Consider the following 26918-nt stretch of genomic DNA (forward strand, 5'->3'; position numbering starts at 1 on the left):
ACTAGAGGATAAAGAAACAGTAGTTCCAATAAATTTGCAAAAGCTTCTCTAAAAGGTAGAAATAAATTGAGGTCCTCTGTCAGAGACTATATTTATGGGTATACCATGTAATCGTACTACGTGTAACAGAAAAAGAGTAGACAATTCTTGTGCTGTAGGTAACTTTGTTAAACATACAAAATGAGCAAGTTTGGAGAACCGATCCACCACCACCCATATGACTGTATGATGGTCAGAAGGAGGAAGGTCTACAACAAATTCCATAGCTATGTGTGTCCATGGTTGTTTAGGTATGGACAATGGTTGAAATAGGCCATGTGGTAGGGAATGGGGTGTCTTATTAACAGCACAAGTCTGACAAGCTTGGACATAATCCTGAGAGTCCGACTTCATGGTAGGCCACCACACATGTTGGAAAAAGAGTTTAAAGGTTATTGTCAATCCAGGATGACCTGACAGCTTGTTGTCATGAGCCCAGTATAATACAGGAAAGCGAAGGTTTGGAGGAACATAAAGGATCTCAGGAGCCACAGGGGCTTCAGAAGGTTTATTTTGTCTGGGCTCATTGCAGTCTTTGAAGAAGAGAGGAGTTTAGCTGAGCAACCACACAGGAGGGGGGATGATGTGTTCAATAGGAGCTTCAGAGGAGTCACTAGACTGAGGAAACTGACGGAAAAGGGCATCAGCTTTTTTATTCTTGGTCCCAGGAAAGTAAGAGACTATAAAGTTAAAACAAGAAAAGAATAGGCCCCACCTAGCCTGTCGAGGATTGAGTCGATGAGCAGTCTCTAGGTATGTCAGATTCTTGTGGTCAGTGAGAATCTGAATGGGGTACCCTCTAGCCAATGATGCCATTCAGTCAGGGCCATCTCAATGGCTAAGAGTTCATGATTGCCCACATCGTATTTCCTTTCTGCAGGAATTGATGGGAGAAAAAGGCTACCGGGTGCAACTTTGAGGTTAAAGGGTCCCTTTGGGTTAAGGCTGCACCAGCTCCTATCTCGGATACATCAACCTCTTAAGTGAGCTGCAGGTCAGGATCAAGATGGCGGAGCACAGGAGCAGAAAAAAATACTTTTTTCAAATGAGAGAAATCATCCACAGCCACGGGAGGCCAATTCTTGCAGTCTATGTTTCGTTTAGTCAGCTTAGTGAGTGGAGCAACGATTTGGGAGAAGTTCTTTATAAACTTGCAATAATAATTGGAGAACCCCAGGAATCTCTGTAGTTGCTTTAATGAGGTGGGTTGAGGCCATTCCAGAACTGCGGTTTGCTTTGTAGGATCCATGGCAAAACCTTCCTTCGAGATGACATAGCCAAGGAACAGGATCTAAACTTGATCAAACTCACATTTCTCCAGTTTGGCTATCAGAGAATTATTTCTGAGGCGAAGAAGTACCTGCTGAGGATGTCATCTAAATAGACGATGACAGTGCGATTAAGGAGGTAACATAGTAACATAGTAGATAAGGTTGAAAAAAGACTGAAGTCCATCGAGTTCAACCTATACAAATCTAAAATACTTACAAAAAGCTCCAGTTAAGCTTAAATAACCCCATTAAAATGTGACACATTTAATACTAGCAATCATATCCATGAATTTTGTTTATATACAGAAATTTATCCAGACTATTTTTAAATGTATCTATGGTATTGGCATTCACTACCTCCTTTGGTAATGAGTTCCACAATTTTATTGCTCTTACAGTGAAAAAACGTTTCCGTTGCAGGAGATTAAATCTCCTTTCCTCCAACCTTAAATTATGACCTCTTGTCAGAACCAATTTTCTTGGAATAAAAAGAGCTTCTGCCATCTCTGTATATGGGCCTTGAATATATTTATATAAAGTAATCATGTCACCTCTCAAGCGCCTTTTTTCTAAAGAGAACAGACCCAGTTTGGCTAGCCTCTCCTCATAGGTTAATTTCTCCAATCCCCTTATTAGCTTTGTGGCCCTTCTCTGAACTTTTTCTAGTTCTGCAATATCTTTTTTAGCAATCGGTCCCCAGAACTGCACTCCAAACTCAAGGTGAGGTCTTACCAGGGCTTTATATAATGACAGAATTATGCTTTCCTCCCTTGAATCAATGCCTCTTTTAATACATGCTAGTATCTTATTAGCCTTTGAAGCCGCTGCCCTGCATTGTGCACTCATTTTTAGCTTGTTATCTATTACTACTCCCAAATCCCTTTCCTCCTGTGTTTGGCTAAGTCTTGTCCCATTTAAAAAATACATAGCCTGCTTATTTTTACTTCCAAAATGTAGAACCTTACATTTTTCCGTATTAAATCTCATTTTCCATTCACTTGCCCATAGTTCTAATTTTCGCAAATCCCTTTGCAAAGAGAGTTCATCCTGCTCTGACCTAATGACCTTACTTAACTTAGTATCATCTGCAAAAATACAGATGTCGCTATTTAATCCTTGCTCCAAGTCATTTATAAAAATATTAAAAAGAACAGGGCCCAGTACTGATCCCTGGGGGACGCCACTGATTACCTTTGTCCAATCTGAGTATGATCCATTTACTGCTACTCGTTGCTCCCTATCTTTTATCCAGTTATTTATCCATGAGCTAACATTTTCAGCTATTCCCAGTCCCTTAATTTTGTGCATTAATCTCTCATGTGGCACTGTATCGAATGCCTTTGCAAAATCTAAGTATATCACATCAACTGATTCCCCTTTATCTATATTTTTACTTACTTCCTCGTAGAATCTAATTAGATTAGTTTGACATGATCTATTTCTCCTAAAGCCATGCTGATTAGAACTCATAATCTTGTTTACACGAATATGCTCATCAATATAATCCCTTATAATCCCTTCAAATATCTTCCCCACTATTGATGTCAGACTAACTGGTCTATAGCTTCCTGGATCATCCCTGCTTCCCTTTTTGAAGAGTGGCACCACATCAGCTTTACGCCAATCCTGGGGTACCATGCCTGAGGATAATGAGTCTTGAAAAATTAAGAGTAAAGGTTTGTCTATAACAGTGCTAAGTTCACTTAACACCCTTGGGTGTATTCCATCTGGGCCTGGAGTTTTATTTACCTTAATATTTTTTAGTTTTTTTCCTGATATCCTCTAAACAAAACCCAGTTAGTGGTATGGACTGGCATGTTCTATTCTGTTCCAAAGTATCATTCAATGGTTCCTCTCTTGTGTATACTGAAGAAAAAAACTGGTTTAGTACCTCAGCCTTCTCCCTGTCATTATTTATCATGCTATCCTCCACGCATTTTAATGTACCTATATTATCCTTCTTAGATTTTTTGCTATTTATGTACTTAAAGAACCTTTTAGGGTTAGACTTAGAATCCTTGGCAATTAATTTTTCATTTTCAATTTTGGCTAATTTGATTGCTTTTTTGCATGCTTTGTTACATTCCTTATAAATATTGTATGCTGAGTCTGTACTATTTTCTTTTAATAATTTAAATGCCCTACGTTTTTTCCTAATTTCTTTTAACACATTTTTATTTAGCCATAACGGCTTATTTTTTTTATTTTTATTTTTATAACCATATGGTATGTATTGATATGTATATTTATTTAACAAATTTTTAAATATTATCCATTTATCCTCTGTATTTTTATTAGAAAATACATTGTCCCAATTTATATTATTTAATGATTTCCTTAAATCGTTGAATTTTGCTTTCTTGAAATTAAAAGTCTTAGTTAAGCCTTTAAAACACTGCATATGAAAAGAGATTTCAAATGTGACCATGTTATGATCACTGTTACCCAAATGTTCTTTAACTTCTATGTTTGATATTATATCTGTATTGTTTGATAGCACTAAATCCAATATAGCTTTACTCCTAGTTGGCTCCTCTATTAATTGTGACAAGAAGTTATCCCTGAGAACATTTAAAAATCTATCCCCCTTAGCTGAATTACTAGTTTCATTGGCCCAGTTTATATCAGGGTAGTTAAAATCTCCCATAATTACAGCACTGTTATTAGCAGCCTTGCCTATTTGGATAAGTAGTTGAGTTTCCTCTGGGTCACTAATGTTGGGAGGCTTGTAGCATGTTCCTAGTAATATTTTTTTAGGATTTTTCCCCCCACTCTTTATTTCAACCCACAGGGTCTCTACATTGTCACTTGTATCATAAATATCTTCCCTTATTGTAGGTTTAAGGTCAGGTTTAATATACATGCAGATTCCTCCACCCCTTTTATTATTCCTTCCTCACGGAAGACATCATTGACAAATGCTTGGAAGAGAGCAGGGGCATTACACAGCCCAAATTTCATAATTCGTATTCTTAATGCCCAGATCTCATGTTGAAAGCAGTCTTCCATTCATGTCCCAGGAAGATACAAATGAGATTGTATGCTCCACGTAGCTCCAACTTGGTAAAGAAGTGAGCATTTTGGAGCAAATCATATAGTTCGGTAATCAAAGGAATAGGATAACGATTCTTGATAGTTGTGATAAAATGAGGGTAATAGGACTATTATGAATGTTGGGGGGGAAGGGATTTTGCTGTGTCTCTTCCAGACCACATCTGGATGCCACTCTCCCTATTCATAAAACTTGCCCAGACTTTCAGGCACCAAATCTGCATTGCCTGCTTCAGTCCCCCTTCAAAAATCAGAGACTTGTTGCAGGAGTTTGCAATCAGCACAGACATTCCAATGCTGGGACCTCCTGCTGTTATATCAATGTATATCTAGTCTAGCTTTGAAGTGTGTGGGCAGCGGTGGGGGTTTGTATGTCCTATTGTTTACATTCCTATTGTTTAAACTGCTGCTCTAGCAAATGTTTGTTCAGGGTGGGGGATTGTAAGTGTATAACATGTGTGTGTCCCTTTCAATATCGGCATAACCTGCTTAGCGTTGGGCATGATATTCCCCTAGCCGGGCACTTCGGAGTGACCAAGACCCACTATCGCCTTACTCAGCTGTTTTTCTGAGGCATTGAAAGCTGTTTTTTTGGCCCGGGATCACGGGGGACATCAGTCACTACTGTAGGACCTGCGATACCTGTCAGCGGGTGGGCAAGAAGGGTGACCGCTCCAATGCTTCCCTGTATCCCCTACCGATAATATCTGAGGATTGCTGTAGACCTGATTGGACCCCTGCTTCGCTCCAGTCCCTCTGGTAAGAGATACATCTTAACTGTGGTAGATTATGCTACCCGCTACCTGGAGGCAATCCCCCAGAAAAATATCCATGCAGAGACAGTGGCGTATGCCCTGATACAGATCTTTGCTAGGGTGGGTTTCCGTCAGGAGATACTCTTGGACCAGAGGACTAGTTTACTGCTGAACTGACCCGCGTAGATTACAGAAGACTTAATGACTGCACCACGTCTGACATGTAACCGATGCCCCGAGTGGATGAACTACTAAACCGCATCACTCGGGAAAACTTTCTAAACACCCTTGACCTATGCAAGGGTTACTGGGAAATTCCGCTGGACACAGAAGCGATTCCGAAGTCGGTGTTCATTACCCCATTCGGCCTATACCAGTTTACAGTCATGCTGTTTAGGATGAAGAACGCTCTGGCGACATTCCAGCGGATGGTGGATCGACTCCTCGATGGCCCCCAGGACTATGCCTGTGCATATCTGGATGAGATTGCGATCTACAGCGATACCTGGGAGGAACACTTGCTGCACCTGGGTACCATACTGGACCGCATTAGAGCTGCAGGACTGACTTTAAAGCCGGATAAATGTAGCATAGGGATGTCTGAGGTCCAGTATCTCAGGTATCGAGTGGGCTGTGGGTGACAGCGCCCCAAACCTGCTAAGGTTCAGGCTGTCGCCCAGTGGCCCACTCCCCAGATGAAAACCCAGGTCTTGGCTTTCCTCGGAATGGCAGGGTATTACAGGAGATTTGTCCCTGACCTTCCTCGACAGGTCCTGGGTTCACCAGAGTGTGAAACTGCCTTTTAATGCCTCAAAAATGCCCTAAAGTCAGCACCCATTCTTGCTGCTCCAGACCTAAATAAACGTTTTTGTTTCCACACAGATGCCTCTACTTTTGGGTTGGGAGCAGTTCTGAGCCAGGTCAGAGCAAACGGCAGTGAGCACCCAGTAGCCTACATCAGTCGCAAGCTGCTACCCCGGGAAGTAGGGTATACGGCCATAGAGAAGGAGTGTTTTGGCGGTAGTGTGAGCCTTGAAGAAATTACAACCGTATATTTATGGAAGATCTTTTACGGTGCTCACTGACCACAACCCCGTCATTTGGCTCAACCGAGTTTCCAGGGACAATGGGCGCTTACTGCGCTGGAGCCTTGCCCTGCAGCCCTACAACTTTACAGTACAATATTGGCCGGGAAAGCAAAATGTGAATGCTGATGGCCTTTCCTGGCAAACGGATCTATAATAGTCCCTTACTCCCGGACATCCCCAAGCTGACCCGTGTGGATCAAGCCGGGTCTGCCAGACTATGGAACGGGGGGGGGGGAGTATTGTGATAAACTGAGGGTAATAGGACTTTTAGGAATGTTGGGCAGAAGGGATTTTTCTGTGTCTCTTCCAGACCACATCTGGATGCCCCTCTCCCTATCCATAAAACTTGCCCAGACTTTCAGGCACCAAATCTGCATTGCCTGCTTCAGTCCCCCTTCAAGACTCAGAGACTTCTTGCAGGAGTTTCTAATCAGCACAGACATTCCAATGCTGGTACCTCCTACTGTTTTATATCTCTGTATATCGAGTCTAGCTTTGAAGTGTTTGTTCAGGGTGGGGGATTGTAAGTGTATAAAATGTGTGTGTCCCTTTCAATAAAGATTCATTCTGTTTTTACTCCAAAATCGGTCCTGTCTTATTCTTTGGGTAATTTTCTGAAGCTTTGGTGTTTCCAGCTGTTAGGGAAGCTGAACAGGTGGACATACCCAGAGAGGGTACTGAGAGGTCCGTCACAATAGTAATGTTGTTTAGGGCTCTGTAATTGATACAGGGTCTGAGACCACCATCCTTTTTACTGACAAAAAAGAAGCCAGCCCCGGCAGGAGAGGAGGAAGGGTGAATAAAGCCTTTAGCTTAGGTTTTCCTCCATGGCCTTGGCTTCAGCTTTGGAGAGCGGATAAGTCCTCCCTTTAGGAAGTGGGGCTCCAGGAAACAGGTCAATTTTGCAGTCATAAGGACGGTAAGGTGACAACACATCAGCTACTTTCTTTTCAAAAACATCTGTAAATTCTCCATATACTGAGGGAAGATTAAAAGGGGCTGGCTATAGGGACGTGATGCAGCAGAGTAACCTTAGCCAGGTAGGAGTGGAAACAGGATTTACCCCAGGAGGCCAACTGTCCCTCAGTCAAGTCGAACTGAGGATTGTGAATGCGTAACCAAGGAAGACCAAGAATAACTGGTTGTGCAGGAGAATCAATGACATCAAACTGCAATTGTTCGGTATGTAGCACTCCCACAGTCAAGGTTAGGGCTGCTGATTCAAAATGGATTAAACCTGATCCAAGGGGAGTGCCATCCAGAGTAGTTATTTTAAGACATTGTTTTTACTGAAGTAGAGGCAACCCAGCATGAATCATGAAACGGTGATCCAGAAAATTTCCAGCTCCCCTGAATCAATTAAGACTTGCGCGTGGACGGAATTCTGAAGAAAGGTAAGGGTAAAAGGTACCAGGATCCGAGAAGAGTGAGGGGATTTAGTAATGGCTACGCTTAGAGGTACCCCACTTTTATCCTCTAAGCGTTGGCTTTTTCCGGCAGTATATTACAGTTCTTGAGTTGGTGTGAATTAGAACCACAATAGAAACACAGTCTCAACCTCCTTCTTCTCTGTCTTTCAGGCTCAAAGGGCTTAAGGAATAGAGATCCATGGGTTCCTCTTCAGAGGTAACTGGAGGTACTGAGGTGGTAGAGGATAGTCTAGAGACTGGACAAGTAGGAGGACGAGAGGCAAGGATTCTGCTTGTTCTCTCTCTCTCTCAGCTTGTCTCTCCTGAAAGCGAGAATCCAGACTGATACAAAGTGTTATGAAGTCATCCAAGGAAGATGGAACATCACGATAAGTGAACTCGTCCTTGATACGCTCATGCAGGCCTCTCCTGAAGACCGCTTTGAGAGCACTGCCATCCCATCTGGTCTCATGTGCCAAGATGTGAAACTTGATGGTGTATTGTGCCACAGATCTATTGCTCTGGCGGAGATCCAAGGAAGAGTACTCTGCAGCAGCAGTGCAGCCAGAGATGCCAAATACGGAAGATAATGCGGAAATGAAGGAATCAGCATCGTTTAGGAGTTGAGCACTCTGTTCCAAAAAGGGAGAGACACCGGCTAGGGCCTTATCTTTCAATAAAGAAATTATAAAAGTGACCTTTGACTGAAGAGACTGGAAGTTGAGAGGATCACTGCGGAAGTGTAGTCTGCACTGGTTGAGAAAACCCCTACAGTCGGTAGTACCATCGTACTTGTCAGGCAATAATATCCGCGGGTATACTTCCAATAACAAAGGGGGAGTTGCACCACTAGCAGCAGGGGCCGGCTATGTAACAACAGGAACAGCGTTCTTTTCTGCAACCAGTGAGGAGAGCATAGCTGATACATACACACGCATACATACATACATACACACACATACACACACAGACATACACATACACACACACATACACACACACATATACACACACGCACACACACATACACAAATACATACATACATACACACATACACACAAACGCATACATATATACACACACATACACACATACATACATACACATAAATACACACTCACATATATACATACATACATACAGACATAAATACATACACACACATACATGCTCAGACACAAACACGCACACAAAGCAGTCTCATACACACACATATACACACACACACAAAATAGGGTCACACACACAAACATAGTTGTCTCGCACATGCATAAAATGGTCACACAAACACAGATGTCTCACACCCACACACATATAAACGCACACACATACATGTGCATAAACATACACACATACACCCAGTCTATCCCACACACATACACACTAAATCTCTCACACATACATACACATGTATTTCACATACACAAAAACTCTATCTCACATACATACACGCACATGTAGTTCACACATATACACAAAGTCTATCACACAGACATGTATTTCACACACATAAACACTATATCTCACACACATACACAAACGTTGTTCACACATATACACACAGACTATCTTGCACATATACAAACATGTATTTCACACCCTCAAACACTATTTCGCACACATACACACACACATAGTTCACACATAGACACAAACTTTTTCACACACACAAACGTAGGTTCACACACGCAAACACTATCTCACACACATACATAGTTCACACATATACACAAGTCTAATACACACACATATCCCACTCACAGAAACACACCTATATACAATGCCATAATTGCATTTTCTTACCTGGTAGAAGGAGTGAAAATTCCTCTCTCCTTGATGCTGTTTGAGGACACGAGACTAGAAAAATGAAAAAACAAATAGCACTTTAGGCTTAGAATTTTGTATTTCCTTTTATTCTGTTATGTTGGGGTTGCTTTATTTTAAAATCTACAATCAAGCAGGAAAATATATATTATTAGGAGATTGAAGCATAAATTAAATGGTTTGTACATCGTTATATTTTAAATAATAAAATTGAAATTGAAAAAATTACTAAAAACAATTACATATAATTATTGTTGATATTTTACTTTGGTTAAGAACAACCTTATTATTGTCTGTAATAGAATTCTATAAAGAAACATGACTTATGTTTGGCCACTTACCTTCTCTAGCAGGTAGTTGTTGATGTGTCCTCCAGTTGGGTCACCCTTGAAGTCAAAATTAATGTCCATATACTTGCCAAAACGGCTGGAGTTGTCATTACGGTTAGTTTTGGCATTTCCAAAAGCTTCAAGTACGCAGTTTGACTTCAGTAGCACATTCTTCACCCTTTAGCAGATATCCAAAGTTGTTTATCATCAACATTTTATAGAAAGTGACATATCAACCCAAGGTCACTGATGCCTACAGAAGGTGACCGTGTAACCCAATATTCCTGGTATCTATAGCAGGAGACAGTACCCCAAGAACATTACCTTATAGAAGGTAAAAGTGTACCCCCAGGTAGCTTAGATCCATAGATGGTGAAAGTGCCCCTCTACACCACTTACCTCTATAGACGGTGAAAAATCTAAAGGTCACTGACATCTATGGTAGGTGATAGTGCACCTGCACATTACAGACATCTATAGAAGGTTACATATTACCCCGAGTTCATTGACATATATAGAAGGTAACAGTGTACCCCAATATATCTGGTATCTATAACAGGTCATATAGCATCCCAAGATCAAAGATCACTGATATCTATAGAAGGTGACATTTTACCACCAGATCACTGACATCTATAGAAGGTGATATTTCACCTCCAGATACCTGACATATATAGAAGGTGACATATAACCCCAATGTCACTGACATCTATAGAAAGTGAAAGTGAACCCCAATATCACTAAAAACTATAACATGTTACATGGCACCCCAATTTCATTTACATCTATAGATGGTGAAAGTGCCCCTTCAGATCACTGAAGTAGATTATAATTCACCCCAAATCCCATAAATCTATAAAAGGTGACAAAGAGATCCAAATCCATGACAAAGAATCACTAGATCCTTTAAATCTATAGGTGACAAAGCGCCCTTATCAAATCTATAGAAAGTGTCAAGGGGTTTACCCAGGATTTTTACATCTATAGACAGTGACAGTGCACCACCAGACTATTTACATCTATAGACAGGGACAGTGCACCACCAGACTATTTACATCTATAGACAGGTGACAGTGCACCACCAGACTATTTACATCTATGCACAGGTACAGTGCAACATCAGACTATTTAAATCTATAGACAGTGACAGTGCACTACCAGACAATTTACATCTATAGACAGTGACAGTGCATCATCAGACTATTTACATCTATAGACAGTGACAGTGCACCACCAGACTATTTACATCTATAGACAGTGACATTGCATCATCAGACTATATAGACAGTGACAGTGCATCACCAGACTATTTACATCTATAGACAGTGACAGTGCACCAGCAGACTATTTACAGCTATTTCAGTGACAGTGCATCACCAGACTATATAGACAGTGACAGTGCATCACCAGACTATTTACATCTATAGACAGTGACAGTGCACCACCAGACTATTTACAGCTATAGACAGTGACAGTGCATCACCAGGCTATTTACATCTATAGACAGTGACAGTGCACCACCAGACTATTTACATTTATAGACAGTGACAGTGCACCACCAGACTATTTACATATATAGACAGGTGACAGTGTACCACCAGACTATTTACATCTATAGACAGTGACAGTGCACCACCAGACTATTTACAGCTATAGACAGTGACAGTGCATCACCAGACTATTTACATATATAGACAGTGACAGTGCACCACCAGACTATTTACAGCTATAGACAGTGACAGTGCATCACCAGACTATTTACATATATAGACAGTGACAGTGCATCACCAGACTATATAGACAGTGACAGTGCACCACCAGACAATTTACATCTATAGACAGTGACATTGCATCATCAGACTATTTACATCTATAGACAGTGACAGTGCACCACCAGACGATTTACATCTATAGACAGTGACAGAGCACCACCAGACTATTTATATCTATAGACAGTGACAGTGCACCACCAGACTATTTACATCTATAGACAGTGACAGTGCACCACCAGACTATTTACATCTATAGACAGTGACAGTGCATCACCAGACTATTTACATCTATGCACAGGTACAGTGCAACATCAGACTATTTACATCTATAGACAGTGACAGTGCACCCCCAGACTATTTACATCTATAGACAGTGACAGTGCATCATCAGAGTATTTACATCTATAGACAGTGACAGTGCATCATCAGAGTATTTACATCTATAGACAGTGACAGTGCACCACCAGACTATTTACATCTATAGACAGTGACAGTGCATCATCAGCCTATTTACATCTATAGACAGTGACAGTGCATCACCAGACTATTTACATCTATAGACAGGTGACAGTGTACCACCAGACTATTTACATCTATAGACAGTGACAGTGCACCACCAGACTATTTACATCTATAGACAGTGACAGTGCACCCCCAGACTATTTACATCTATAGACAGTGACAGTGCACCCCCAGACTATTTACATCTATAGACAGTGACAGTGCACAACCAGACTATTTACATCTAAAGACAGTGACTGCAATTACATCTATAGACTGCATTTACATCTATAGTGACTGCATTAACATGTATAGACAGGTGACAGCGCACCACCAGGCTATTTACATCTACAGACAGTGACAGTGCATCACCAGACTATTTACATCTATAGACAGTGATAGTGCACCACCAGGCTATTTACATCTATAGGCGGTGACAGTGCATCACCAGACTATTTACATCTATAGACAGTGACAGTGCACCACCAGACTATTTACATCTATAGACAGTGACAGTGCATCACCAAACTATTTACATATATAGACAGTGACAGTGCACCACCAGATTATTTACATCTATAGACAGTGACAGTGCACCCCCAGACTATTTACATCTATAGACAGTGACAGTGCACCACCAGACTATTTACATCTATAGACAGTGACAGTGCATCATCAGACTATTTACATCTATAGACAGTGACAGTGCACCACCAGACTATTTACATCTATAGACAGTGACAGTGCATCATCAGACTATTTACATCTATAGACAGTGACAGTGCACCACCAAACTATTTACATCTATAGACAGTGACAGTGCATCACCAAACTATTTACATATATAGACAGTGACATTGCATCATCACACTATTTACATCTATAGACAGCGACAGTGCATCATCAGAGTATTTACATCTATAGACAGTGACAGTGCATCACCAAACTATTTACATATATAGACAGTGACAGTGCATTATCAGACTATTTACATCTATAGACAGTGACAGTGCACCACCAGACTATTTACATATATAGACAGTGACAGTGCACCACCAGACTAGTTACATATATAGACAGTGACAGTGCATTATCAGACTATTTACATCTATAGACAGTGACAGTGCACCACCAAACTATTTACATATATAGACAGTGACAGTGCATCATCAGACTATTTACATCTATAGACAGTGACAGTGCACCCCCAGACTATTTACATCTATAGACAGTGACAATGCACCCCCAGACTATTTACATCTATAGACAGTGACAGTGCACCACCAGACTATTTACATCTATAGACAGTGACAGTGCACCACCAGACTATTTACATCTATAGACAGTGACTGCACTTACATCTATAGACTGCATTTACATCTATAGTGTCTGAATTTACATCGATAGACAGGTGACAGTGCACCACCAGACTAGTTACATCTATAGGCGGTGACAGTGCACCACCAGACTATTTACATCTATAGACAGTGACAGTGCACCACCAGACTATTTACATCTATAGACAGTGACAGTGCACCACCAGACTATTTACATCTATAGACAGTGACAGTGCACCACCAGACTAGTTACATCTATAGACAGTGACAGTGCATCACCAGACTATTTACATCTATAGACAGCGACAGTGCATCACCAGACTATTTACATCTATAGAAAGTGACAGTGCATCACCAGACTATTTACATCTATAGACAGGTGACAGTGTACCACCAGACTATTTACATCTATAGACAGTGACAGTGCATCACCAGACTATTTACATCTATAGACAGTGACAGTGCACCACCAAACTATTTACATCTATAGACAGTGACAGTGCATCATCAGACTATTTACATCTATAGAAAGTGACAGTGCATCACCAGACTATTTACATCTATAGACAGGTGACAGTGTACCACCAGGCTATTTACATCTATAGACAGTGACAGTGCATCACCAGACTATTTACATCTATAGACAGTGACAGTGCACCACCAAACTATTTACATCTATAGACAGTGACAGTGCATCATCAGACTATTTACATCTATAGACAGTGACAGTGCACCACCAGACTATTTACATCTATAGGCGGTGACAGTGCATCATCAGACTATTTACATCTATAGACAGTGACAGTGCACCACCAGACTATTTACATCTATAGACAGTGACAGTGCATCATCAGAGTATTTACATCTATAGACAGGTGTGTTATGGTTGCCTCCAGGCTGGCTGGAAGTTGGACCATAGAAAAGGATGCTCCTAGCGCTCACCAAAGGAGCAGCAGCACCGTAGTCACTCTAACTGCTGCGTAGCCACCATAAGTAACGCAGACTCCACGAACCACCGCTGCTGGGCTGGTATCTCGCCGTCTGTTCTGTGCCCTGGACCTACGACCAGGCTCCAGTAGGTGAACCTCTTCCTTCTGTAGCAATCCCTGTAGCTAAGGGAGTATGAAAAACATAGCAATCCCTGTAGTGATGATAGCTGTACCCTACAAACATGAGTCAAAGCTGCAAGTTAGAGGGTCAGAAATAGGTCTGATGTGCTGGGGCACACAGCCTGCTTTTTTATTGAGGTTACATCAAACAGGACACTCTCAGGGGGAGGCATAAAATCCCCCATCACACATTTGATATTAGATAGAGAGACACTCCCTTTGACAGGCCACAACATTACTTCAGCAGATAACATTTTACACACAATAAAACAATGCAGTCCACCTTATCACTACTAAAAGTCTGATTAGACAATGGGAAAGTTTATCACTAAACTTAATTAGAGCTTATCCCAGCAAACTTGTATTTAGAATGCTTCTTGAAGCTGAACAAAGTTATCTCTGTAGTTCTGACCGAAGGGTCTGTCACATAGAACTTAATGGCACACAATGAAACTGAACCAAGTGGGAGAAAGCCAGGGACAAGTCATTTCACAGGTCTGGGGACATAGTCTTAAAGGGGCATTGTTCACCAAAGTCACAATATGTCCCCAGACGGTTCTTAAAGGGCCATACACACCCAACAAAAGTCAATATGTTTTCAGGGGCACAATCTTCCAGGGGCCATAGTCATGTGGAAGGAGGCTGGCAAATAGGCTTCTCCAAAATCCAGGGAAGCAGGGCAATTTTCCATTTAAAGGGACAGTTACAATTAGCAGTTTGTAACAAGGTGACAGTGTACCACCAGGCTATTTACATCTATAGACAGTGACAGTGCATCACCAGACTATTTACATCTATAGGCGGTGACAGTGCATCATCAGACTATTTACATCTATAGACAGTGACAGTGCACCACCAGACTAGTTACATCTATAGACAGTGACAGTGCATCATCAGAGTATTTACATCTATAGACAGGTGACAGTGTACCACCAGGCTATTTACATCTATAGACAGTGACAGTGCATCACCAGACTATTTACATCTATAGGCGGTGACAGTGCATCATCAGACTATTTACATCTATAGAGAGTGACAGTGCACCACCAGACTAGTTACATCTATAGACAGTGACAATGCATCACCAGACTATTTACATCTATAGAGAAGTGACAGTGCACCACCAGACTATTTACATCTATAGACAGCGACAGTGCACCACCAGACTATTTACATCTATAGACAGTGACAGTGCACCACCAGACTATTTACATCTATAGACAGTGACAGTGCATCACCAGGCTATTTACATCTATAGACAGTGACAGTGCACCACCAGACTATTTACATCTATAGACAGCGACAGTGCACCACCAGACGATTTACATCTATAGACAGCGACACTGCACCACCAGACTATTTACATCTATAGACAGTGACAGTGCATCACCAGGCTATTTACATCTATAGACAGTGACAGTGCACCACCAGACTATTTACATCTATAGACAGCGACAGTGCACCACCAGACTATTTACATCTATAGACAGTGACAGTGCACCCCCAGACTATTTACATCTATAGGCGGTGACAGTGCACCACCAGACTATTTACATCTATAGATAGTGACTGCACTTACATCTATAGACTGCATTTACATCTATAGTGACTGAATTTACATCGATAGACAGGTGACAGTGCACCACCAGACTAATTACATCTATAGACAGCGACAGTGCACCACCAGACTATTTACATCTATAGACAGGTGACAGTGCACCACCAGACTATTTACATCTATAGACAGGTGACAGTGCACCACCAGGCTATTTACATCTATAGACAGTGACAGTGCATCACCAGACTATTTACATCTATAGACAGTGACAGTGCATCACCAGACTATTTACATCTATAGACAGGTGACAGTGTACCACCAGGCTATTTACATCTATAGACAGTGACAGTGCACCACCAGACTATTTACATCTATAGACAGTGACAGTGCACCACCAGACTATTTACATCTATAGACAGTGACAGTGCATCATCAGAGTATTTACATCTATAGACAGTGACAGTGCATCATCAGAGTATTTACATCTATAAGCGGTGACAGTGTACCACCAGGCTATTTACATCTATAGACAGTGACAGTGCACCACCAGGCTATTTACATCTATAGACAGTGACAGTGCATCACCAGACTATTTACATCTATAGACAGTGACAGTGCATCACCAGACTATTTACATCTATAGACAGGTGACAGTGCACCACCAGGCTATTTACATCTATAGGCGGTGACAGTGCACCACCAGACTATTTACATCTATAGACAGTGACAGTGCACCACCAGACTATTTACATCTATAGACAGGTGACAGTGCACCACCAGGCTATTTACATCTATAGGCGGTGACAGTGCATCACCAGACTATTTACATCTATAGACAGTGACAGTGCATCACCAGACTATTTACATCTATAGACAGGTGACAGTGCATCACCAGGCTATTTACATCTATAGACAGGTGACAGTGCACCACCAGGCTATTTACATCTATAGGCGGTGACAGTGCACCACCAGACTATTTACATCTATAGACAGTGACAGTGCACCACCAGACTATTTACATCTATAGACAGTGACAGTGCACCACCAGACTATTTACATCTATAGACAGGTGACAGTGCACCACCAGACTATTTACATCTATAGACAGGTGACAGTGCACCACCAGGCTATTTACATCTATATACTTCAAATGAATAAAGATGGATACAGCACCCACTACTCACTAGTGCATGGAGAGGGCTGACCAAGCCCAAACAATCCAAGTAGAAGAAAACAGCCTCCAGCAGTGAGCAAAGTGACTTTTATTTGTTAAACACAGGTCAAATACAGCAACGTTTCGGGCTAACAATAAGCCCTTTCTCAAGCCTGACATAAATTGAATAAAACACCATTTAAATAGCCATATTGGCGCCAAACAATTGTGAAAAAATTGCACATATATCGTCCTCTAGTGGTGGACTTGAATATTGCATGTCAAAATACATTTCTTGCAATTACAAAGATACTAATCTGTTACAAAATATTTTACATTGTATATATTGCAAAAATTCAATCAACTCCATAAATAAAGTGCCAAGTGATCCTATAAAAAATGAAGAATAAAAAGTAAAAAATTAGAATAATAATATTTGTGACAACTAAATTCAATGTGAATATATTAGCGAAAATAAATATATAAAATATCCAAATTTATTAGAATTTAAAATCTAAAATTAATCACAATACTCATATCAAAATTTCTTAATTACCATATATGTATATATAGAAACACAATCAATCGAATGGACTATATATAAATTAAAAAATTGATATATATGGGAATCCTTCAACAAAGGATACCCATATTACAATAAGTCAGAGATTTAAAAACTAATGGGTAGGGGGAGGAGCCAACTCTAAAGCTGAGCGGCCGTACATCTTTACAGCTCTGATCATGAGATAACTATCTGTAAAACTACCGACCATTTTCGCCTAGTAACCTTAATAATTTTGTGTGCCAGAAAGCCTAGAGGTCTCATATAGCCTGCTTTTTAGAGAGATTCATGCTTGCTGAGTCGCCACGGCCTTGAAGTATCTGCGACTGCAGACACATCCCGGGAGCAGCCATCTTGCGGCCTTTGTAAAATCTGGAGCACGGAACGAAACTACCTAAAGGCTGCCGCTCTACCCTCAAACTAACCACGCTGCTTAACTATGGAGACTCCGGATCGCATCATGGACAAGATCTTTTGCTTTCTTGAATACTGCCGATCAGCGTCTGAACACTCCTCTGTGTTAGCTTCACTGCAAACTACGGGGCAGTCTCCAGCGCACGCACCTCTATGTGATCTTAACACTAAGCCCCTGGGGACAGTGACACCAGTTACGCAACGAATGGCCACAGCTGACAAGAGGGTACTGCTTTACAAATATCACAGGTTGGAGCGGACTCTGGATAGAGGAGATCATGAGGCTAAGACAGCGGTGATCCTGCCTTATGAGTCGGGAGGTATATCCCAGCTAAAGCCTCAACTGCCGCTGAATGACTCACGGGTATGTCGGGTTACCAAGCCTTCTCACACAGCAGAACGACCTGCAGACTACCTAGACGGACCTGCTGACTCCCTAATTATATCCGATCTGCCTGGAGATAATCTGAGAGATTGGTTGGACAGAGGGGACTCCCTTACAAAGCGGTCCTTGCCCAAAGTAGCACCAGCTTTCACTCTGTGGAGTTTCACGCAGCATGTATGGGAAGGGTCTAGCTCTGATGTGAATCTGAACTACTATGAAGTGGGATGAAATGGTCATTAGAAGGTTTTGCGCTTCAAGGAGCTGCATAATATACTGGACACTAATACACTGTCTTGCTGTCCCCTATGCGTAATTACCCCAGTTTGTAAGTTTAAAAATTACAGTTTAAGATAGACTATATTGATTATGTCCTTCCTTTTGCGTTTAACAGTTGATGTTGTTGTCTATTTTTTCTCTGTCCCCTATGCTTAAGTACTCACCCTTCTGCACAGTTATGGAATTTTGCGCGCCCCATTAACTATTATAAATATATGGCGCTTGAGAGCTATATACGAAAATAAGTTATACTGCAGTGCATAGTATTAATTTAAGGTCATCAATGAAAATGAGTTTTAGCCACAGTATGCCTTGTTAGAGGGATAGAGGCTGGATCTTTGTTTATTTAACATAACTTGTTCTGCTTAATACCAATGGTCCTGGCCTTTATGTTGGTTTAAAGATGTAATTCAGATACAACTTATTCACTCCTCTCTCACTCTGCAAAAGTGAAGTTCTTTAGTTTGATGTATAAAAAGCTCCTATAGGCTTGTTACCCTAGCTTGTACACCATATCTGATCATTGAGATGTGATAATGTGTCTGCCAGACTGCTGCCTGTAACCACACATGGCTGTTTCCCTTAATATAGCTTTATAAAGCCTTGCATTTTCTTAATCTTGTACACTGCTTGCACCCTGGCATATTGAATCCCCCACTGAAGCACAGCTTCTTTGCACTGTTCACTTGAGACTGCAAAGTACCTTAATAGTTTAAAGAAATAGACACATAGATACTGGCAGAAATCCCAGAAGCTCTGTAACTAACGCGTAAAGCCTAACCATAGTATTTGACATGATACTAAGATGGGGGTACACACCAACAGTAGCATCACCTCTCTAACACACTCTTCCTATAGGATACCATTTAATTAGAGTCTTACCAAATGCGAATAACAATTGCATGCTTAGGGCTAAGTAACTTATATGCCTACTGCTTATACATAGTGCCTGAATAGGATTAAGTAGTCTTACATCTACTGCCGATGGGCAAAGGGCCCTTGCCCATTGGCAATCTTCATTTCCTCCTAGAATCCCTATTCATATTTTAGAAGTTGTTAGGCTTCCATACACAACATGAGGCTGGTCCTTGTTTAGAATACTGCTCAGATAACCAGCACTTTGAGATTTTTATTATTGCATGTCAGTTTATATGTTCTCATCTCCTATAGGCCAGAGTCCAGGTTGCACATAAGAGACATATTTATGTTCCAAATCAGTATATATTTGTTGGAAGCAGTGCCTAAGTGTCAATAAGTCCATTAGTTAATTTACCACCTCCTCCACCCCTCTCCCCTCTCCCCCCCCTCTACACCACGCCTCCTTCGGTAGGAGGGTTAACTACACGGCTTATCTCGCTTATGCCGTAACCTACCTATTCGTTCCCACATATTTTACCATACTATTTATATCACTTCTATCATAATATTTATTTATATCACTTGTTGAGTTATACTATTCAGTGGTGCATTCTCGCATATCTAACTTCAATAACCTCCTACATAACATATCTTGCTAGAAGAAATATACCCACAGATTTGCACCCAATCCTATAATTGATATAATTACTATTTATATCACTCCTACCATAATATCTATTTATACCACTTGCTAAGTTACACTATTCAGCGGTGCATTCTCGCATACCTTACTACAGTAACCATCTATACAACATATCTTACTAGAAGCGATACACCCATAGATTCATACCCAACCCTATAATTGATATAGAAAAAGAGGTTTGTTTTGTGGCCCATATGTGGTCTCTATTACCCCATACCAACCTTCATTAGCTGTCTTATTTTGTTTATGTTTGAGGCCCAAAAGAGGCCCTTAGAGTTCATTAGAAGGTTTATATTTAAACTGGCAAATTTTAATTACAAACTACAGTTGTTCATTGATGCTTGTCCTCTCTCGATTGTCTGTATGCATTTAACGCTGTATTGTACTTGACATTCTCTGCAATGACTAATTGTGTATACTGCTTTTCTTTTTTCCATTTTGTAATTTGCCTTTTGAAACCTCAATAAAAAAAAAAAAAAAATAAAAAAAAAAAAAATAATGGGTACTCAGTGAAGATGTAGGTAATGTCAAATGTCTATATCTAATAATGTCACTCAAATGACCTTTTTTAGCTACTAGTTAAGGCATAATCTACTATAATGCTAAATTTAAATGTATAGCCAAGGTAAATGTAAACCTCTACGCTTAGAGAAATGACCTATTTGTCTTACTCAACATTAAATTACATTTTTTAGATTTTAACTGTTGTCCAGTTACACTCCTTATTAAGGCCTTTAGGCCATAAGGTGTTGAGCTCATTGATCCAAAAGGCTTCCCTTTTATTCAATAAGGCCTCTCTATCCCCACCTCTCCTAGGCATGTGTATATGTTCCAAAATTTGGAAGCGTAATTGGCTGATACTATGTCCTGCATGTAGAAAATGTGCAGACACTGGAGCGTCCTTACCAAGTGCATCTTAAACAAATGCTCGTTTGACATAATCACCTGGACTGTCGAGTATGCAAAAAAGGAAAACAGAATTTATGCTTACCTGATAAATTACTTTCTCCAACGGTGTGTCCGGTCCACGGCGTCATCCTTACTTGTGGGATATTCTCTTCCCCAACAGGAAATGGCAAAGAGTCCCAGCAAAGCTGGCCATATAGTCCCTCCTAGGCTCCGCCCACCCCAGTCATTCGACCGACGGACAGGAGGAAATATATATAGGAGAAACCATATGGTACCGTGGTGACTGTAGTTAGAGAAAATAATTCATCAGACCTGATTAAAAAACCAGGGCGGGCCGTGGACCGGACACACCGTTGGAGAAAGTAATTTATCAGGTAAGCATAAATTCTGTTTTCTCCAACATTGGTGTGTCCGGTCCACGGCGTCATCCTTACTTGTGGGAACCAATACCAAAGCTTTAGGACACGGATGAAGGGAGGGAGCAAATCAGGTCACCTAAATGGAAGGCACCACGGCTTGCAAAACCTTTCTCCCAAAAATAGCCTCCGAAGAAGCAAAAGTATCAAATTTGTAAAATTTGGCAAAAGTGTGCAGTGAAGACCAAGTCGCTGCCTTACATATCTGGTCAACAGAAGCCTCGTTCTTGAAGGCCCATGTGGAAGCCACAGCCCTAGTGGAGTGAGCTGTGATTCTTTCAGGAGGCTGCCGTCCGGCAGTCTCATAAGCCAATCGGATAATGCTTTTAAGCCAAAAGGAAAGAGAGGTAGAAGTCGCTTTTTGACCTCTCCTTTTACCAGAATAAACAACAAACAAGGAAGATGTTTGTCTGAAATCTTTAGTAGCCTCTAAATAGAATTTTAGAGCACGGACTACGTCCAAATTGTGTAACAAACGTTCCTTCTTTGAAACTGGATTCGGACACAAAGAAGGTACAACTATCTCCTGGTTAATATTTTTGTTAGAAACAACTTTCGGAAGAAAACCAGGCTTAGTACGCAAAACCACCTTATCTGCATGGAACACCAGATAGGGCGGAGAACACTGCAGAGCAGATAACTCTGAAACTCTTCTAGCAGAAGAAATTGCAACTAAAAACAAAACTTTCCAAGATAGTAACCTAATATCTATGGAATGTAAAGGTTCAAACGGAACCCCTTGAAGAACTGAAAGAACTAGATTTAGACTCCAGGGAGGAGTCAAAGGTCTGTAAACAGGCTTGATCCTAACCAGAGCCTGAACAAATGCTTGAACATCTGGCACAGCTGCCAGTCTTTTGTGTAGTAAGACAGATAAAGCAGAGATCTGTCCCCTTAGAGAACTTGCAGATAATCCTTTCTCCAAACCTTCTTGTAGAAAGGAGAGAATCTTAGGAATTTTTATCTTGTTCCATGGGAATCCCTTGGATTCACACCAACAGATATATTTTTTCCATATTTTATGGTAAATTTTTCTAGTTACAGGCTTTCTAGCCTGAATCAGAGTATCTATTACAGAATCTGAAAACCCACGCTTTGATAAAATCAAGCGTTCAATCTCCAAGCCGTCAGTTGGAGGGAAACCAGATTCGGATGTTCGAATGGACCCTGAACAAGAAGGTCCTGTCTCAAAGGTAGCTTCCATGGTGGAGCCGATGACATATTCACCAGGTCTGCATACCAAGTCCTGCGTGGCCACGCAGGAGCTATCAAGATCACCGAGGCCCTCTCCTGATTGATCCTGGCTACCAGCCTGGGAATGAGAGGAAACGGTGGGAATACATAAGCTAGGTTGAAGGTCCAAGGTGCTACTAGTGCATCTACTAGGGTCGCCTTGGGATCCCTGGATCTGGACCCGTAGCAAGGGACCTTGAAGTTCTGACGAGACGCCATCAGATCCATGTCTGGAATGCCCCATAATTGAGTTATTCGGGCAAAGATTTCCGGATGGAGTTCCCACTCCCCCGGATGGAATGTCTGACGACTCAGAAAATCTGCTTCCCAATTTTCCACTCCTGGGATGTGGATCGCAGACAAGTGGCAGGAGTGATCCTCCGCCCATTGAATTATTTTGGTCACTTCTTTCATCGCCAGGGAACTCCTTGTTCCCCCCTGATGATTGATATATGCAACGGTCGTCATGTTGTCTGATTGGAACCTTATGAATTTGACCTTTGCTAGTTGAGGCCAAGCTCTGAGAGCATTGAATATCGCTCTCAGTTCCAGAATGTTTATCGGGAGAAGAGATTCTTCCCGAGACCATAGACCCTGAGCTTTCAGGGATTCCCAGACCGCGCCCCAGCGCACTAGACTGGCGTCGGTCGTGACAATGACCCACTCTGGTCTGCGGAAGCTCATTCCCTGGGACAGATTGTCCAGGGTCAGCCACCAACGGAGTGAATCTCTGGTCCTTTGATCTACTTGAATCATCGGAGACAAGTCTGTATAATCCCCATTCCACTGTTTGAGCATGCACAGTTGTAATGGTCTTAGATGAATTCGTGCAAAAGGAACTATGTCCATTGTTGCAACCATCAATCCTATTACTTCCATGCACTGCGCTATGGAAGGACGAGGAACAGAATGAAGTACTTGACAAGAGCTTAGAAGTTTTGATTTTCTGACCTTTGTCAGAAAAATCCTCATTTCTAAGGAATCTATTATTGTTCCCAGGAAGGGAACTCTTGTCGACGGGGACAGAGAACTTTTTTCTTTGTTCACCTTCCATCCGTGAGATCTGAGAAAGGCTAGGACGACGTCCGTATGAGCCTTTGCTTTTGACAGGGACGACGCTTGTATTAGGATGTCGTCCAAGTAAGGTACTACTGCAATGCCCCGTGGTCTTAGAACCGCTAGAAGGGACCCTAGTACCTTTGTGAAAATCCTTGGAGCAGTGGCTAATCCGAATGGAAGTGCCACAAACTGGTAATGCTTGTCCAGAAAAGCAAACCTTAGGAACTGATGATGTTCCTTGTGGATAGGAATATGTAGGTACGCATCCTTTAAATCCACGGTAGTCATAAACTGACTTTCCTGGATGGTGGGTAGGATCGTTCAAATGGTTTCCATTTTGAACGATGGTACCCTGAGAAATTTGTTTAGGATCTTCAAATCCAAAATTGGTCTGAATGTTCCCTCTTTTTTGGGAACTACGAACAGATTGGAATAAAATTCCATTCCTTGTTCTCTTATTGGAACTGGATGTATCACTCCCATCTTTAACAGGTCTTCTACACAATGTAAGAATGCCTGTCTCATTATTTGGTTTGAGGATAAGTGAGACCTGTGGAACCTTCCCCTTGGGGGTAGTTCCTTGAATTCCAGGAGATAACCTTGAGAAACTATTTCTAGCGCCCAAGGATCCTGAACATCTCTTGCCCAAGCCTGAGCAAAGAGAGAGAGTCTGCCCCCCACTAGATCCGGTCCCGGATCGGGGGCTATCCCTTCATGCTGTTTTGGTAGCAGTGGTAGGCTTCTTGGCCTGCTTACCCTTGTTCCAGCCTTGCATTGGTTTCCAGGCTGGTTTGGGCTGTGAGGCATTACTCTCTTGCTTAGAGGATGCAGAATTAGAGGCTGGTCCGTTTCTGCGAAAGGGACGAAAAATAGGCTTATTTTTAGCCTTAAAAGACCTATCCTGTGGAAGGGCGTGGCCCTTTCCCCCAGTGATGTCTGAAATAATCTCTTTCAAATCTGGTCCAAATAATGTTTTACCTTTGAAAGGGATGTTAAGCAGTTTTGTCTTGGAAGACACATCCGCTGACCAAGACTTTAGCCAAAGCGCTCTGCGCGCCACGATAGCAAACCCTGAATTTTTCGCCGCTAATCTAGCTAATTGCAAAGCGGCATCTAAAACAAAAGAGTTAGCCAATTTAAGTGCGTGAACTCTGTCCATAACCTCCTCATATGAAGATTCTCTACTGAGCGACTTTTCTAGTTCCTCGAACCAGAAACACGCAGCCGTAGTGACAGGAACAATGCATGAAATTGGTTGTAGAAGGTAACCTTGCTGTACAAAAATCTTTTTAAGCAAACCCTCTAATTTTTTATCCATAGGATCTTTGAAAGCACAACTATCTTCGATCGGAATAGTAGTGCGTTTGTTTAGAGTAGAAACCGCCCCCTTGACCTTGGGGACTGTCTGCCATAAGTCCTTTCTGGGGTCGACTATAGGAAATAATTTCTTAAATATAGGGGGGGGAACAAAAGGTATGCCGGGCTTCTCCCACTCTTTATTTACTATGTCCGCCACCCGCTTGGGTATAGGAAAAGCGTCGGGGGGCACCGGAACCTCTAGGAACTTGTCCATCTTACATAATTTCTCTGGAATGACCAAGTTGTCGCAATCATCCAGAGTAGAAAACACCTCTTTAAGCAGTGCGCGGAGATGTTCTAATTTAAATTTAAATGTCACAACATCAGGTTCAGCTTGATGAGAAATTTTTCCTGAATCTGAAATTTCTCCATCAGACAAAACCTCCCTCATGGCCCCTCCAGATTGGTGTGAGGGTATGTCAGAACAATTATCATCAGCGCCCTCTTGCTCCTCAGTGTTTAAAACAGAGCAATCGCGCTTTCTCTGATAAGTAGGCATTTTGGATAAAAGATTTGCTATGGAGTTATCCATTACAGCCGTTAATTGTTGCATGGTAATAAGTATTGGCGCACTAGATGTACTAGGGGCCTCCTGTGTGGGCAAAACTGGTGTAGACACAGTAGGGGATGATGTAGTATCATGTTTACTCCCCTCATTTGAGGAATCATCTTGGGCAATATCATTATCTGTGGCATTAATGTCCTTACTTTGTTTGGACGCTATGGCACAATTATCACATAAATTTAAATGGGGAGACACATTGGCTTTCATACATATAGAACATAGCTTATCTGAAGGTACAGACATGTTAAACAGGCTTAAACTTGTCAACAAAGCACAAAAAACGTTTTAAAATAAAACCGTTACTGTCTCTTTAAATTTCAAACAGAAAACACTTTATTACTGAATATGTGAAAAAGTATGAAGGAATTGTTCAAAAATTACCAAAATTCCACCAGTGTCTTAAAGCATTAAAAGTATTGCACACCAAATTTCAGAGCTTTAACCCTTAAAATAACGGAACCGGAGCCGTTTTTAAATTTGACCCCAATACAGTCCCAGCTATATGCTTTGCTGAGACCCAACCAAGCCCAGAGGGGAATACGATACCAAATGACGCCTTCTAGGAGCTTTTTTAGTGATTCTTAGATCCTCACACATGCATCTGCATGCCTTGCTTTCCAAAAACAACTGCGCAGTAATGGCGCGAAAATGAGGCTCAGTCTATAACTAGAAAGGCCCCCAGACTAAAAAAGGTGTCCAACACAGTGCCTGCCGTTTTTTTAAACGTTCCCCAAGATTATAATGCCAATTGTTAGCTAGAATCTGCATAATATGCCCCAATAAAGCAATCGTTTTAGCCCATAAAAATGTCTACCAGTTTTTTAGCCCTTTTTTAAGCCCTTTATTCTTTTATGTTTGACTAAGAAAATGGCTTACCGGTCCCCATGAGGGGAAATGACAGCCTTCCAGCATTACATGGTCTTGTTAGAAATATGGCTAGTCATACCTTAAGCAGAAAAGTCTGCTAACTGTTTCCCCCAAC

The 26918-nt window shown here is 41.4% G+C and overlaps 1 protein-coding gene across 1 annotated transcript in view; it reads right to left on the reverse strand.

The window, feature by feature from the left end:
- The window catches only part of MYO1G (myosin IG), a 793301-nt gene that overhangs the window by 667795 nt on the left and 98588 nt on the right, over positions 1 to 26918 (reverse strand). The window contains exons 4-5 of the mRNA XM_053713702.1: positions 9780 to 9945; positions 9418 to 9471 (exon numbers count right to left, since the gene is read on the reverse strand). Coding sequence (XP_053569677.1) covers positions 9418 to 9471; positions 9780 to 9945 — 220 coding nt within the window. The remainder of the gene's footprint in view (positions 1 to 9417; positions 9472 to 9779; positions 9946 to 26918) is intronic.

Source organism: Bombina bombina, chromosome 5, assembly GCF_027579735.1.
Source record: "Bombina bombina isolate aBomBom1 chromosome 5, aBomBom1.pri, whole genome shotgun sequence".
NCBI classification, from domain to species: Eukaryota; Metazoa; Chordata; class Amphibia; order Anura; family Bombinatoridae; genus Bombina; species Bombina bombina.